At 36.5% G+C, this 12,359-nt stretch overlaps 1 protein-coding gene across 3 annotated transcripts; it reads right to left on the reverse strand.

Moving 5' to 3' along the window:
• Positions 1-272: 272 nt before the first annotated feature.
• On the reverse strand, positions 273-11,763 carry RBM45 (RNA binding motif protein 45). 3 transcript variants are annotated; one of them, XM_017735791.1, is made up of 9 exons: positions 11,098-11,758; positions 10,847-10,973; positions 9,020-9,130; positions 8,486-8,665; positions 7,621-7,750; positions 6,305-6,401; positions 5,761-5,927; positions 4,235-4,431; positions 273-607 (listed from the first exon to the last, which is right to left on the reverse strand). In XM_017735791.1, exons 1-8 carry the CDS (start codon positions 11,143-11,145, stop codon positions 4,239-4,241), a joined length of 1,053 nt encoding a protein of 350 aa, XP_017591280.1. In that variant the 5' UTR covers positions 11,146-11,758; the 3' UTR covers positions 273-607; positions 4,235-4,238. The 3 variants fall into 3 exon arrangements, with proteins under 3 accessions (XP_017591280.1, XP_017591282.1, XP_017591281.1); XM_017735793.1 differs by lacking the exon at positions 273-607 and adding an exon at positions 634-3,409 and having other exon boundaries at positions 11,098-11,763; XM_017735792.1 differs by lacking the exon at positions 273-607 and having other exon boundaries at positions 3,864-4,431; positions 11,098-11,763.
• Between the last annotated feature and the right edge of the window lie 596 nt (positions 11,764-12,359).

Consider the following 12,359-nt stretch of genomic DNA (forward strand, 5'->3'; position numbering starts at 1 on the left):
TCTGACACAGAGTCAAATGTTCCTTTAACTAAACAGCATAATGAATAACTTTGGCCCAAAGCAACAAAATATTTAAGAATGTACTTTGAATTATTTTCTTGATTACAGCTATTTTAAGTCTAGATTAATACTGTCATGTCTGCTAGCAGTTGTTAAAGTTACTTGATTTTCTTTGAATTTACTACTGTACTTCACTTTTCAATGCAATTTGGATCATGAGAGATGTCTTCTATTTTAACAGAATCTGAACCATTATAAATTAACCAGTCAAGTCAGAAAATGCTGGCTCCTTTATTTCCTCCATCATTGTAATTTCCATCTTATAAGGAAGGATTCAGGTAAAAACAAGAGCTATTTCTGTAATACAAGGTTATATACTACTACAAGAACAACCACCAGTTTACAGTTTTTAATGCCTAGATAATTTTCAAAACTGTATGTCTGCATATTCAGAAAGGAAAAGGATCATAGAGAGATGAACTAAGTAACAATTAACAAAAAAAAAAAGTTGTCACTGAAAAAAGCTGTCACTGTCCACAGGAACCATGTCTAGTCACGTTTTCAGTCAGTCAGTCAGCTAGCTGAGGGTCATGTCATTACTTAGTTTCTGTAGAAAAAACACAAGTACAAAAATAGTATCAAAAAGCAACATACCTATTTTTATTTTAAAGGACATACTATAAAATATAATCATTACAACAGCATATAAATAAGGCTTTCAATGTCTTTAGAAGAATAATGTTGAAGTTTTAGGCATACTTCTCTAACTTTTAAAGAAGTGCCTCTTTCTCTGAGCAATGTGTAAAAGCCAGCATTTTTTCTGCAGTATACTGTTGATACAAATACACCTATTTTTTCAAAGTATATCACAACTATGATACAATTACTTTTTAAAAACACTTTTGCAGAGCAGTAAATCATTAAAATGTATACATATCAACATCAGGATTTTAAAAAAGGTCTAAATAAAAAAAAAGAATGCAAATCAAGTCAGTGATGTGGACTTTTTCCAGACAAGAATAACAAGACAATAAAAACCAAGTATTTTATGGCAGAATAAATGTTTTTTTCAACTTAGTAAGTAATTAAATAGTTATTTAAAACACCCAACTTTTTTCAGGGAAAAAATGCAATGAATCCATTTGCTGTGGGTTGAAGTCAATCAGCAATGACCATTAAAAGCCACAGAACCTAGCTCCAAGTAGCTGTGTCTGGCATTTCCAACACAAGAAGCTCTGCTTTCTAAGGACTATCTGAATGCTTTGTGAAAGATGTTTGGGGTGAGCTTGCCTTTTTTGTTTTGTTTGCTTGTGGCTCTCGTTTTTAGTGGTTTGCATTTTTCTTTCCAAGGGCGGGGCTGGTATTTAAACAGAACTACTAGGCAGCAATGAAGAGATTGATTGATTGGTATTTCACAATGCATTCTTCTGACAGATAGCAAATTCTTTCCTTCCTCTCCTATTTTAGAATGACACAATTTGTGTAACTGGCATCAGACACTGCAGTGAGGTTTCCACAAAATACTCAAAATAATGCAAAGCCCTGAGTGGAGAGCACAAGCTGGTCAAGAGCAAGATCATTAAGACAGGTCTGCTTTTAGCAACTGCCTAGAAGTATGCAGTGTCATTGTCTTCTCAAGCCTAATCTGATTTAAAGCAAGATAGTTTGAAGTGATTATTTCAGCCATTAATACTTACTTAGCATAAAAGGGGATAATCTCACCCCCCAAAAACTTACATTAGGACTTAAAGTGGTTAAAAGAACCTTACTGGTCTGTATTTCCACCTTTTCTCTGCTACTTTTAACTACTCACATAAACAACTGAATTCTCATTGACTTCTAGGAGAACCAGAGCCTGTAAAATTCATTAGGTGGATTAGTTTAGAATATTAATAGACCTGTATTCAAATTTGCCTGATAAAACAAAGTTTGTTGCAAGGTAAGAAAGTTCTTAGAGTCAGAAGTTTGCATTGCAAAAGCATTATGAGTAGTATACTGTTACCACAAAACCTTTTTTAAGAAACAATTTTGTAAACTGTATTTTAAAAAAGATTATTTACATAAAAAGGTGTTGGGGCAAAACTTCAAATGTGTTGAAAAAAATTAATATTTTACTTAATTATTCCATTGAATTACATTTATTTTCATATAGATTCTAGAATTCACAGGTCTTATGATGGATTTTAATCAGAGAACCTTGTATAGAAAAGACTATTTCAGAAATCCAGTCACCTTGTTAGAGACAAAAGGCAAGCAATACAACAGCACTTTAGAAAGGATTTTATTAAGAGGCAATGATTTCCTTAAGTGAAAACTCACAGAAGTTTTGGCTAGAAAGATTATTTCCTACAGCTAAAATTCAATGAAGAAAGTTAATGTTCTCAATCTTAAAAAAAATCCACAACTATTTCAGAGGTAGAGAGAATTGCACCTCCTTTCACATGCACAATTTAACACTTTAACTGAAAGCAAAATACAAGCCTCCAAATTACTGTAAAGCTTGTCAGTCATTCCAGTGCAAAATCAGGCAGTGGTAAAATCACTTACATGGGAAATGTAAGTGATTCTCTTTTGAAAGGGAATCTTCCCTTTTAGGTACCACTTCATTTGAACTTGAGAAACAACCAAAGGACAAATGAACAAGTAATTGTCTGTCTATCCTGAAAAGAGACAGATGCCAAGACAACCTGCTAAGAGACGAGGAATCAGGAATTTGGTGTACAAAAAAAGTAGGGATAAATAATTTTTCTAATTTGGGATGCATGTAGTATTTACACTTCTCTAGTAAAAGTACACAAGGCAGACCTGGTATTGTATTGCACTTCACAGTTATTCCTGTAGGGACCCAGAGGCTGGGATTTTATTGCTGAGAGCAAAAGTCACATTATAAACAAAGAAAACTTTTACAAAGATAAGAGCATGGGTACAAGTTACTTAAAATTGCAATCACCAGAGCTGATGATTAAGAAGAAAGTTTCTATATAGTTTTAGCTATAATTCCATGCAGAAAAAAGAATGCCCAGAAATCCAAGTTTTTAAAACAAAAGTTGTGTATAAAAACTAAGGCCAGGTTTAGTATCTGCTGCTTATCAGAAGAGCAACATGGAGGTCCTTAGGAGAAAAAGAACACTTCAGGCAAGAGCTTTTTTTGGTCTTTGCAACTCTTGGGTCACAAAGGATCTATACAAAGAAAGGTACAAGGAGTGAAGCTTAGAGGGAAAACACTGATGCAAAGACAGTCATGTGGTATTTTCTGAATTAGTTAAACCAAAACTTCATGCACCCTAAGAAGATAGTATGGTACTGGAAATATCTGGAAGCTATAGTAATATTTTAGAGTTATTTTGTAGAAAACAGGGCTTAGCCTTTTCTCCCCCAAGTATATTCTCCTTTGGCAACAGTCCTAATGCTGAAAGAAATAAAAATAATTTAAAAATGTGATGAAATTCAATATAACTTGAGGCAAAGCAATGTTTTAAAAGAACACTTGAATTTTGGTCCCTGAAGTCAGTAAAAAATAAAACCTCTCTAGGAGTTTAGCCAGCTTTCACAGGCCATAAGCATCAAACAGTAAGTTCTCAAACTAATTATCTTAAACATGTATCTCAATTCCTTCACCACAGGCTCTGCTCTATCTTCCCCACTATCACATATTCCAGCTACACCTGATTTCTGAGGACACAGATGATCCAGATATCCCAAAGCTTCGCTTTCACCTGACAACCCTACCTGTCCCCCCACCACTTTTTTTTTTAATTTACCCCTTCACTCCTCTGCCCTTCAAGGGTTCAACTCTTCATCTTTATCCAATGCCACGGAGGGCATGTGATTGTAATGAAAAAAAAGACACACACAAGCTTATGTCTGTTTCATTGTTTATTTTTGCATACTCTTTTCAATGTCAACTGATCCTCTCATGTACAAAAATGATATTTCTATGAACACCCAGATTAATTTTTATCAACTGGTTCATATTTTTTTCAAGAATTATAAAATTTGATTGTTGCTAAAATAAAGTGCACATATAAGTGCATACACACACCTATATATATATACATGTATGTGTATACACACCCAGATATCTCAAGAATTCTACTTCAATTTGCTAGCTAAGAATAGATTTAAAGTTTATCATTATATGTTTGTATCTAACTTCAAAATCTTTGCCTCTCACTATTTCAGGTAGCTGGACCTCAGGGTAAGAAGGAGCTCAGGCTGGGTAGGGGGTACTCACCTGCTCAGTAAGTTCTCTGGCGCTTGTTGGGCTCCTCCGAGGGCGAGTCTGCCAACCTCACTTTCAGCCTCACCCCGTTCACAATCTTGCCATGCAATGCAGTTATGGCCTCGCTGGCACTTGCTCTGTCTGCAAATTTTGCATAGCCCACGTTTTTTCCAGCAACAAGATAAACATTTATCAATTGTCCAAAACGACTGGGGGGGAAAAAGAATAGAAAATTTACAGATTTTCCTGCAACATTTCCAATCTGATGTATGATTTATTAACTGTGAAAACAGTGTTCTTATATCTATGCTCCCAATTTGCATATTCCCTTCCCTTGAATTATGGGCAGAAACACAAACGAACACCAGAAGTTCACAGGTAATGTTTTCTATGAAATATTACGATAGAACCATAAACATCAGTGATTCCTCTCTTATTCAAAAGAATATGTAATGCCAATAAATACTACAGTCCCCAAACACCCCACAAAAACAAAACAAGAAAAAAACCCAAACCAACCAAAAGTAAGACATACACACCCAAGCCAGCAGATAATTTAGAACCTAAACCTGCATCTCACTTAAATGAACTTGCTCAGTTGCGATTCTTTTCAAAAAAGGTCTCACCAAAATGACTGAGAAAACAGCACTACAGATTCAGGGAAAAATAGAGATTTTCAAGTACTCAGGAGATTCCTAGACAGATTCTTAAATATTTTTTTTAAACAGTCTGCTTGCTTCTTACGGAAGTTATACTGAAGTGTCAAGACTCGAGTGCAGGGCCTTTTCCTCCTCCAGCATCTGATTAAGAAAATCCACTATATCAAATAGGTACAATTTTAAATTTCACACACATTTTCCTCTCCTGGTGCTTTGAAAATATTTTGGCTCTCCAAAGATTTATTGCAAATTCAAACCATCAGAAAAGGGAAACACCTCTCTCTTCAAGAGTATACTACAAATAAATAATATAAAATACTGGAGAACTATTAACTATTGATTTTTTTAAAGATGGCAAAAATTGTCTCAAGTCTTTGCTCCACACAGGGAGATAGAAAGAATGATTAAAATAGTGTTAGTAGGATGCAAACCATTATAATGTATCAGAAAAACAACACCCTATACTTGCTCCCCCTAAGTTACTGTGGAAATTTATCAAAATAGTTAAATGCCTTACAGAAATATGTAAAAAAATGCAAAATGAACTAGGAAATAGTAACTGCAAGTACTACATTTTTTGGTTAAAAATCAACATTAGAAGACTAGACATCTGACTTCAGATTAAGTTAATTGATAACAACGCTGCTACACTGACGACATTGCATCTATGGTTCAACGTGAATCCCATTACACACTTCTTTCAAAAAGCAGCTGTTACCTACTGTTCACTTATGACTTACTGGTCACTGTCTACTGCCCTTTCTGAAAAGAGTTTTAAGGCCCTCTTTTTTATTTTCAGTGTTTACTTTAAATATTTCCTAGTTTGATTTCTTTTTGTTAGGGAACACTTACTTGTAAATATTGTAAATAGAGTCTTACCAGAACACATCCTCCAGTACATTTACGGGTAAAGGATGGGGATGAAAAAGTATGAAAAGCCTTTCCTTCACAGAAGTGTCAGGTGGAACTTTTTTTTTGGGTGGTGGAAGTATGGCATCTGTTTGGGGCTGCAGCAATTGTGGGCCAGAAGTTCCTCCAAATGCTTGCTGAAACAGAAAAACGCCAAGCGTAAGTTAACTGGTGGGGGGGGGCACAGGAAGTAATTTTACCTTTCTTACCATTTTTGTTCCATCACAGGACATAAATAGGCCTTGTGAGTGCTAATCTTTATTTTATTTATTTATTATTATTTATTATCTTACTTTATTTACTTTGGTTATTTCATTAGATTGGACAATAAATTCAAGTAAGGTCAGACACCTTTTCAGGGAATAAAATGCACTAACCAACCAGAGGTACATCTTAAAAATGCAGCATGTAGAACAGTTTAGAGAAGCAAGTGAGCAGTGTTCTTTATTGGCATATGTGAAGTTTCTTACAACAATTCAGAAGAACACCAACACCATCCATGACGTGAACTTACAGGAGGCGTCCTGTACTGCTGAACGATCGCGCTGTTACTGCGCAGCGCTGACGACACCTGCGCTGTTACCAGCTGTGTTGCCATTTTCCTGATAAGGCTGCAAGCAGAAGTGATAATAAACTACTTCAAAGAAAGAGCTAAGTTATGGAAATCTTAAATTTAGCAAGAGAAAGTAAGTTTTAATACACATCAGAGTATCTCTAGAAATCTGTTATGTCATGTACATGATGAAAATCAAGACAGGCTTTCATGACAGCCTACAGAGAGATCTGAAAGCCTGCATGCTAGCTGCAACTCACTGAAAACATTCATTCATTACCACTTACAGAGACACAAAACTACTCTCTGGGCTTTTTAACACTCTAGGGGAAAAAAAGATTGACTTGTCTCTACAAGAGTCCACTACATTTTCTGAGAGATGACTAAAAAGCAAAAGGGACAGAAAAACTTCACCCGTTTCGGTAAAGAGCACAGAGATTCAGTTCAGAAACCAAAATATTATCAGAGAGTTTACTTCCAGTCCTCATTTTCCAGTGATTTTTCTTTGTTCTGATGCAGAGTAAGAAAAAGCAGTTGCTTTTTGCATAAATACACAGCCTGTGTTGTTAGAGCATCTAGGAATTACTGGAGAATGAAGGTTGCAATGAACATCGGTTTCAGTTCGGATCAGGCATGTACTTCTGAAGTGAATCTCTCCACTGTCCCTCCTTACTGTCTTCATCTCCCAGAACAGGTTTGACATGAACTAGACTCCTTTAGGATGAAACTAAGGCAAAAAATTCACTGCAGGAGAGTACCTAAGCTGCTCCAACTTGTACTGGGCATTCAAAACATAGGAAGAAGTTAGAAATGATCAAACACCTGAGAATTCCCCATACTGTACCAATATCAGATCCTCAGCACCCAAAAGCTTTACTCTACATATGTGCTTCACAAAGCTACTGCTTGCACTCCTGCAAACACAGCCAAGAGACAAAGTACCTAAGTCTGGTTCTAATTCAAAAACCTCATCAAAAGTACATTCCAGCCTTGTTACATGTTACAGATATATTGACAGATTCTTGCCAAATTCAAGATTTTTCCATAGCATCTTAAAAATATGTGTTTTAATCTTTATCAAAGACTACCAAGTTTCAAAAGGCTTATTCTAAACCATTCAAAAAAAAAAAAAAAAACCCAAACCAAAGAGTTTCAGAAAATACTATCTGCAAGCATGGCACAAGCTCACAGTGACACTGATGTTACGTCTTCTCTTAAAAATGTGTTTATATTTTGCTCTCCAGAACACAACTTACAACTCTGTAGGTTGTACTTACTCTGAGCTATCATTCCCATCTTCTAGGAAAATGACAGTTAGTCGATTTCCAGGAGGATACTCAAACCCGTGTAGTTTGTACTTGGCATATATAGCTGAGGCAGCAGTGCTGTACTGAATCACAGCGTACCCTGCAAACACAGTGTACACAGTGTCACCAGGAGACAGGTAAATCCTCAGGACAAACTACCCTCATGTAAGCAATTCATTTAAACAGCTCATCAGGCATGGATGACACAAAATTCTTAAGTCTTTTTAGCATACATCATTACTACTTCATCAGTTTTATTCGTGAAGGAAACTTCGGTGAAGTTAACTAGCGACAGATGAGCTGTATTTATGCTAACTTGAAAAGCTGGCAGTAAAACCACACAAGTGAAAACATGACTTCCTCACTACTCCAGAATTAGTAACAAAAGGATACATAATTTTATTTAAAAATGCAATTATCCCATCAACAGTGAATTTCAACTTTCGTTTTACTTGTGTCAACTTCTACACACACACATTTCAGAATGAAAATTCAAAAGATCTGCTTAGAGAACATTTTTACTTTAATAATTTCTGACAACTTTTTCTTCATTTATTCTGCCTCAAACTATTAATTCAACCAAAACCCACTTATCATTACTTTGACTCTAACCCTCTTGAGTTTTTATTATCTGAAAGTAAAGGCATAATCCCTTAAGGGCTACCTGTAAACAGGGGTTCAAACAAAACTGAATTCTTGAGTTTATGCAGTGATAGCAGCAACCACTGCTTGTTTCCAACAAAACTGTATTTTGCAATACAAATTAAGTGAAGTACAATTACAAGGGATTCCATTCAGAGAAAAAAAGACAAAAACCTTTTGTTCTTTTACTTACCACTGTTGGTATGAGGGTCTCGCTGAACATCACAATATTCCAATCCTGGAACTAAATCAAAGAGGGCAAACAGCTGCTCTTGAATAAAGGGGAGCCGTGATACCACTGACAGGCGTTTGGAGACTGGTTCTTGAATCCTGGTCTCAGTTTTTTCAAAGCTACAAAATTCTGGCTGCATACCTCAAGAATCAACAAAACAATCTGAGTCATCACACCAGCATGCCTTCATTTCATGCATATGCTGCATTCAACTCTTAAAAGTAATCCAAGTGAATTATATACAATTATATTATATATAAAGGTCCTGTGTTGATTTCACCAGTGCAGGTCACAAAATAATTGGCCAACCAGAGCAAAGCAAGCCATAAAAATAGAGAGATGAAACACCTGGCTAGTTTCTAACTTCAATACCCAATCTACTATTGAAGTGTTGACCTAAGCCTCCATCAGCTTCCCTTCCACCAAACCACATTCTTATTTAGTGACCATACTGGAGCCCACAAATCATTTTCAGGGTAAAAAGCTGTGACTTACAAAATGGAAGTGTATTTCCTCTTAGATCTTGCCTCATATTATTACTGTAATAATCGTGTTCAAAAGACTCAGATGACTTATTTTTAGGTTCAGCCAAAATGGCCCTGTAGCCTGAAAGAAACAACCACACACATAAAACCACCTCAGCACATCTCAGTTATCTGACCAGGCCCACACTCTCTCAAGTCCCATATTTAGAAACATTACTCAGAAAACCCAGTAAGTGCTGGCTTTAGAGGAATAACTAAACTATAACTCTTGAAGTCTGCCATAACAATTTTGTGAAAGTTAACAGCTTTGAAATGGAGTTACTCCTACTCACAAGTTAAGCATGACAGAGCCTAATTGCCATGAGAGTGACTGAGCACTGGCACAGCTTGCCCAGAAAGCCTATGGAGTCTCCATGTACAGGGATATTCAAAAGTCACCTGGACATGGTCCTGGGCCACCAGTACCCAGGTGACCATGCCTGACCCAAGTCATTGAGCTAGATGACCTCCAGAGGTTCCTTCCAACGTCAACCATTCTGTGATACTTAGCAGGATTCTGAAATGCTCCAGAAGCCATCACCTGAACTTCTGTGCTAAAACAGTATTTTGTGGATGTTTTACACTGATCTAGGTTTTGCTTTTATGAAATAAAGAGGTTATCAAGCTATCCAACTAATTTCATTTTAGCCTCACAGCAAATAGGAAATAAAATTTGACTGCTAAGTAATCTCAGGCTCATATCCCTATGCACAAATATAATTTCTGTAGAACCACTTATGATAGATACAATGCAGAACCACCACATATATTACTGAAAAAAAAAGAAACAAACAAAGCCATAAAAAAACCCCAAAACAAAACAAAAACCTAACAAACAACCACACCCACATCCACACACCAAGTTGTTTCATACTTGTAATTAAGCAACACTGAACAGGGGGGTGGATTGAAAGACTGCTGTTAGGCTTCTGGGGAAACCTTTCTTCTTCTGGATGAGCAAACCCAATTCCCTCTGCCTCTCCTCTGAAGTCTTGCGCTTCCAGCTCCTGACATCTTTTGGCCTTCCATCAGCCTCACTCAAATTCATTAACTTTTGGTACTAGAGCATAAATGACAAACCATAGAATCACAGAATGGTTTGGGTTGGAAGGAAACTTACAGCTCGTTGAGTTCCAACCCCCTGTCTGGGGCAGGGACACCTTCCACTGACCAGGTTCCTCAGAGCCCCATCCAACCTGGCCCTGAACACTTCCAGGGATGGAGCACCCACAACATCTCTGGGCAACCTGTTCCAGTGCCTCACCAAATGGCTGGTAATAAATAAGCATACAAAGTCTTTCACTTTGTAACAGATAAACCATGACACTAAACAAAATCAAGCACCCTTCCCCAAATTTCAGTTAGCTTGGATTTGTTCTTAAATAAATGTTATCACAACAGCATCCCCATGTATCATGAAGTGTATTTTATATAAAAATTAATTTTATATCAAATACATTGGATTAAAACTCCCTATTCCCAAGGACACATGAAAATTCTGTCCTGTGTATGAAGCCTACACTACAGACCAATAATAATGTATAAAAGAAAATTCTGTATCCATTTCCAAACTCTTCTCACTGATCTTATTTGCAGTTTGTCCCTGAAAAAATGTAATCAGGTGACTGTTCTCACTGAATGTTAACAGTGCTATTATTTATTTGCAATAGAACTTTGTCTCAAGATGTTTTTACATCAAGAATAATTTACCTGCAAACAAAACTAAAAATTAAAGGTACATTATCATGATACACACTTATTGCGAAAACGCCCTTAAAGAATTCACTTAGATTCTTACTTCTATCACACTCTTCAATTGCTCGGGCAGCTTGCGATGGTTTCAAGTACCTGACATAGCCCAAACCTTTACTTTCTCCAGTAGTCTTGTTTTTAATAATGCTGCAATATTCAATGTCTCCATACATCTGGAATGATTAAAAAACATTTTAATTTCCAATATTTGAAAAACCATCAAAAGTTCCATGTGCTAAGTCCTTCTGATAAATTTAGAAAAAGGCATTTTAAAATAACTACAGAAAGTTTAAGTACCTTAAACTTCTCTCGCAGATCCTCCTCCGTGTAGGTTTTTGGTATCATAACAAAGATTCGTGTAAGCTCCTCATCTTCGACATCTCGGTGGCTTCCAGAAGCTCTTGACTGTGCAATAAATACCTAATGAAATAATTACAGAAACACTAATTACTGGCTAAAGGGTCTAAGACATCTATCAACAAGCAAGTAAAATAGTTTAACTGGCTTTGTATTTATTGTTCACATACGCTGACCTTCTTAGCATGGAAAGAAAAGAACATTTATGACCACCTGTGGTAAAAGACCTAAAAATATAATAAACCTCGAATAGTTTCCCGAACAGGACAGGGGCCAGAAGAAGTTCTTACTGGGAATAATGAGGAATGGTGAGAAATACCACTGCTGATTCAGCAGCACTGTCAACATCACCGGGACACATGAGGTAGCAAAGAATGCATTACTGTAACAGGCCTAGTATAGCAGTAGTAAAAACAAATAAGCAAGCAAACAAACAAGAAAGCCTAGCAGCTTAATAAAGCCTTGCAACTGCAGTTCACTGCTCAGCTGGGCCAGGTTTACAGGTCTACTGCTCTATGAAGGATCCTAACTTCTCGTATCTGTTACTGTTAAAATATTTTTTAGTTATTGAAACAAATTTCATCTCAGAAATGCACACCAAAAGACAATCAAGAAAAAAAAGCTGAAATAAATCACAAACAAAAACAAAACAAAAACCCAAAAAAAACCCCAAAAAACCAACAAAGCAGTCAAGTAAGAAAGACACAACTTTCAAATCAAGCCTCTTATGCAAAAGTAGCAACTGATTTCACAGAGCTCTTAATTTATTTTTTTAATAGCCATGAAAGGGAATGAGGAAAACAACTTTGATCTTTTGTCTTCTGATGGCAAGTTCTTGAAAAAACATTTTACTGACTCAGTGGCATTTTCAAATTAAACACATGGCACCTTCTTTCACTCTTCAAACTCATTCATATTTTCTTAGTACTTGGCGAATAGGAAAACCAATCAGGAAACTGAAAGCTGACAGAACAGTTCCATAAATTTAAAAAAAAAAAAAAGTTTTGTAAAGTGTTCACAAGCTACAAAACCAATATAAAACATACTTGCACAGACAGTTCTATACAGTCCTATTTATTCACATCTATCGTGCTTGTTTTCCGCAGGCCTGCTACAGCTGAGGCCACCGGTGGGAACTCAGGGCGCGGACGGGCCCCGGCGCTCCCCACGAGAGCCGCGGGTGGATGTGACCGGGAGGGGCC

Source organism: Corvus brachyrhynchos, unplaced genomic scaffold, assembly GCF_000691975.1.
Source record: "Corvus brachyrhynchos isolate BGI_N302 unplaced genomic scaffold, ASM69197v1 scaffold255, whole genome shotgun sequence".
NCBI lineage: Eukaryota > Metazoa > Chordata > Aves > Passeriformes > Corvidae > Corvus > Corvus brachyrhynchos.